The sequence below is a fragment of the Glycine max genome, chromosome 3 (assembly GCF_000004515.6).
Source record: "Glycine max cultivar Williams 82 chromosome 3, Glycine_max_v4.0, whole genome shotgun sequence".
In the NCBI taxonomy this organism is placed as follows: Eukaryota; Viridiplantae; Streptophyta; class Magnoliopsida; order Fabales; family Fabaceae; genus Glycine; species Glycine max.
This window is the reverse complement of record NC_016090.4, coordinates 31,781,856-31,786,264: the sequence shown is the minus strand read 5'-3', so window position 1 is coordinate 31,786,264 and position 4,409 is coordinate 31,781,856. Positions and strand designations below refer to the sequence as shown.

At 36.1% G+C, this 4,409-nt stretch overlaps 1 protein-coding gene across 1 annotated transcript; it reads left to right on the top strand.

Moving 5' to 3' along the window:
* The first annotated feature begins 1,795 nt into the window (after nucleotides 1-1,795).
* LOC100775241 (cytochrome P450 714C2) lies at nucleotides 1,796-3,729 on the top strand. Its single transcript, XM_041013978.1, has 2 exons — nucleotides 1,796-2,165; nucleotides 3,178-3,729. Exons 1-2 carry the CDS (start codon nucleotides 1,868-1,870, stop codon nucleotides 3,369-3,371), a joined length of 492 nt encoding a protein of 163 aa, XP_040869912.1. The 5' UTR covers nucleotides 1,796-1,867; the 3' UTR covers nucleotides 3,372-3,729.
* Nucleotides 3,730-4,409: the final 680 nt, after the last annotated feature.

The following is a 4,409-nucleotide window of genomic DNA, read 5'->3' as shown; positions in this document are numbered from 1 at the left end:
TGGATGATTTTCCAACCTAATTTGCGATCTCAAACAATTTAGGGATTGCCTCGATTGAATTTTCATATTGAATATCATTCGTAGTAACTGTGATAATTCGGTTTGGATTGGTTTGGTGAATTGGATTGATGCTATTAAACTTGAATTCTATTATGTTTTTGTTATGCTCTATTTTTCATCTCTGTTTTTATATTTTCACATTCCTTTATACTTACTTATAAACTGTTTGATGAAATCCCCCCTTGTTGTTTATAAGTGAATGAATGTAGGAATAAATTGAATCATATCTCTAAGTTGACCTTGGTTAATCCTATGTTGTAGAATTTCGGAGTTATATTTGTTTTTGGAGTGATTTGACGTCGTTATCAGTGTTCCTCCTCATTGATCGATGCTGAGATAGCGTGTTGGATTAAGGGTTGCCATGATGCCTTAATTAGCACCCGCACCCTATCCATTCTCTAAAATTCGTCGACATCATCATCTACGGTCACCACTTCTCTTGCTGTCAACATGATTTGCTTAATATATTCTACATCCCATGTTGGTGGAGTGATTCCCTAGCACAACGCCCAAACTAGTCTATTCCCGATTTGCATTTGTGGGTTCCACTTTTCTAGTGAATGGAACAGGGATGATCCCTTGTCTGTTTCTTCCTTTACCAATTGTATAGCTCTATCATCCACGAGTCCCACTAACAGTAACATGTCATCTCCTAAGTATTTTTGCTTGATATCTTCTCCCCCATTCCACAAGAGTTTGTCTCCCACTCATTGAATATCGCCAAGTTTTTCAGTCTTCCAACCCTGGAGTTACTAAGCCATGTCCATTTCTCTGTAGGTATGTTCAGATGCACTAACGAGTAAGAGCTTGTTCCTGTTGGGCTCACACGCATTAGGTTCGATCTTCACCCCATGATTCTATTGCCTGACACCATCGCTCTCGCATACGAGGTTGTCATTTGCCTTCGTTGGGGTTGTTCCATTACACCTCAGGTTACCTTGATGTTTTCCCCCATTGCATGGTTTATCTAAGGTTACCCCAGACCTGTACTTGACATTTGCGTTTGATTCTCCCCTTAACATCCTCACCCTTTTGTGCTTTGGTATGTTAACGTGCCTTGGTATGTTAATGTGTACTTGTCTTTCAAGTCTCTTCACGTTGCCCACCCTTTTGAATCTTACAAAGCCATACTTCCTGCCATTTCTGTTCCTAGTTCTTGCAATGAACTCCTCACGCACATCCCCTCATTTCTTAAACTCATACCATAACTCATTTTCACTCATCTCTCCTGAAAATCTTGTGAAGTAGAAAGATTAGACATCGGATGCGTCCCTCTAGTTTGTTCGTCTCTTCTCAGCTTGTTGGTAATACCCGATGCCGACATTTTGACGTCAGGATCTCACTCTCACCGACTCTCTATTACTCTCCCCCTCTCACTGTTTCTCTCTCTACCTTTCTCTCTCATAATTTTTACCTCTTTATGTGTTACTTAGGTTGTGAATGTAGATGCCATTCTTTTATTTAGTTCAAGTATTAAACTTTTCTCTAATATGTATAATAAAATGCCTTCAATAGAAAAATGTGAAGTTTAATTTTTTTAATAATGATTTGTTTTATGTTAATATTTTTTCATGTCCTTTTTATTTAATCTTAAATATAATATTTATTGTATTTTTTTATCTTATACAAAAGTCTTTTCGCTCTTTCATATTAATCCTTTTAGTATTTCCTATGTATGATTATAATTGAAAATAAAATGAATATCGTATGTGCATAGCACGGTGGGAATAAACTATAGTAAACATACAATTGAAACACACAGATTTTGTTGTGGAAAATAAAGTTGCAGGGAGAGAAGAGGGTAGTGATGATAGAGATGAGCACCATACAAGTTGTGCTGGGAATGGTTTTGGTGTTGTTAATGCATGTCTTCAATGTTTTGGCGTTAAGGTCAAGATCACCGAGAGGAAAGCTTCATAGGCAAGGGATTCATGGTCCTTCACCTCACTTCTACTTCGGCAACATTCCAGAAATGAAGACCCTTTTGCTTCAAGTTCAGTCAGCTCCAACCACTCAAGTTAAAGATAAAGATCAACATGTTTCTCTTTCTCACAAATGGCCTTTTACTCTCTTTCCTCACATTCAAAAGTGGATAAACCAATATGGTCAGTTACTTTTCTTGTCTTGTCTTATAAACATGATGTTTCCTTTCTTCATTGTTTTTTAGAAAAACGAATCAATACTCACCATGGTTTTATATTGTGGTCGCGGTTGCTGTTGATCTTTGACAATGTGGGAAAGTGTGGTAGAATGCAGATGATGCACCACAAATTACAGTCGCGCTTAGTCAAAAAACTTTTATCTTGCTGCTGCAATTGTGGCAGAATTTTTCGAAGGACATAACATAAATAATTCTATAGGTACTTTTGTTACTGTTCTCTAATTAGAATTGGAGTTTCACTTTGGTAATCTACTTTGACTTTTAATGGAAACCTTTGTTGTGTGGATTATCAAGTGAAACTCCTATTCTGATAAAAGAGAAGTAACAAAAGCATATAGAGCTGAATCAAAGTATAGTCTTTCTTTGAAACCAGGATAGTCTTTATCTTGCAGTTGATGAGTTTTCCAGCAAGAATTTTGGTTATAAAAATTAAAACATTCAAAATATAAGCATATACTTGGTGTTTTCATTTCACTTTTAGAGCTCTTTCATATTTTCTGAGTTTATTGGTTAATCTATGGTCGAGGATGTTGAAAGCAGAAAGAATGAGTTGAGTTTCTGATTGGTGATGTATCATGAACTCATTTCTGTTCTTGATCTGATAAAGTTGATAGAAACCATTTTCTAATTCCATAATAATGTATTTTACTTCCCAGATGCCAAAGTCCGGAATAGTTTCACTTGTTCCAAAGGCCTGTGTCTGCCACATGGCTTTGATTTGGTCTATTCACTTATTGCATTCTTAATTTCATGCTCAAAGAATTAAGTTCTCAATTATAATATAAAAAAGTGAATATGTTTTCCCTAGTTGTAATTTTGTTTATAATAATGAGTAGAATGATACTTTGCAAGAAGTGCTGATATGAAAATAATAATCATAAAATTCAAGTAGGTTGACATGACTTCATTGCCGTCCATTTTAAGTCCAAATTTTGATTTCAATTTGATTTATGCAGGTCCCTTATACTTGTTTTCTACTGGGACTATACAGTGGCTAATGGTGACAGATATAAAAATGGTGAAGGAAATCATCATGTATACCTCTTTGGATTTAGGGAAGCCTACTTATTTGTCCAAAGATCTGGGACCACTCTTGGGCCAAGGCATATTGTCAGCAAGTGGGCAAATTTGGCTCATCAGAGGAAGATAATTGCCCCTGAACTATACCTTGATAAGGTGAAGGTGAGTGTATTATTGTACCCCACCCTACACTGCTCAAGAGAAATGGAATGCTACATTGACCTTAGAGAAGAATTAGATGTGGAGTTAATATAAAATTTATCCAACCCAAAGGGTTGACACAGTGGTGTAATGTCCCAGGTCTCACTGTGTTCTATTTAGTGGGAGAACCTGTGTTCGATTTCTATTGTGTGCAAAATTCCAGAGTCCGTGGTAGCCACACACGTGAGCGGGATTAGTTTCTAACTCAGTGGGTTGAGGGACACCCGTGATCTCTGATTCAGAACCAAAAAATATAATATTTGTCCTTGACAACTTATGTTGCTTTGGTCCTTGAAGTTGGCTTGTCCATACAAATTGATCCTTGAAAGTGTCAACTTGCTATCAAGTTTATCCTCTTCATGCATGGACCCAAGCAACACAAATGATCAATTTATGAACCAAGTTGTATATTAAGTTAAGGCAATGCTAACTAGTGTCTTAAGGGCATTGGTTAAGGAAGTAAAAAGAGATTTTTTTTTAGTGAGATGTGTAAAAATGCATCCCGTATGATTTTTAAAAGCGCTACTAGATTATTTCAATAAAAGCTTTTCGTTTTTTAATTCCTTAATCAGTGTCTGCTAGCATGACCCTTAACTAAATAAAGTATTTTGAAGTATTTTTACCTTGAAAACTAATCTTCAAGAGAGCTAAATAATTTCAGTTGTACTACATTAGAATTGCAATCTCATAATTTGCTTTTGCTGTAAATCATGTTGAAGGAAATGGTTAATCTGATAGTGGACGCAACAAATATAACACAAAGGTCTTGGGAGGCTAGACCTGAAAGTGAGGGAGCAGTATCAGAGATTAAAATGGACAAAAGATCTGCGAAGTTTGTCTGCTGAAATAATTTCAAGAACTTGTTTTGGTAGCAACTATATTGAAGGAAAAGAAATATTCTCAAAGCTTAGAGATCTTCAAAAACTATTGTCCAAGATACATGCTGGAATTCCTGGATTTCGGTATG

What these genes read in the sequence shown, in the direction of transcription:
- LOC100775241 (XM_041013978.1), top strand. Translation starts at nt 1,868, where the DNA reads ATGATAGAGATGAGCACCATACAAGTTGTGCTGGGAATGGTTTTGGTG. An exon ending in AAAGTGGATAAACCAATATG is followed by an intron (nt 2,166 to 3,177) that starts GTCAGTTACTTT and finishes TGATTTATGCAG; the next exon opens with GTCCCTTATACTTGTTTTCT.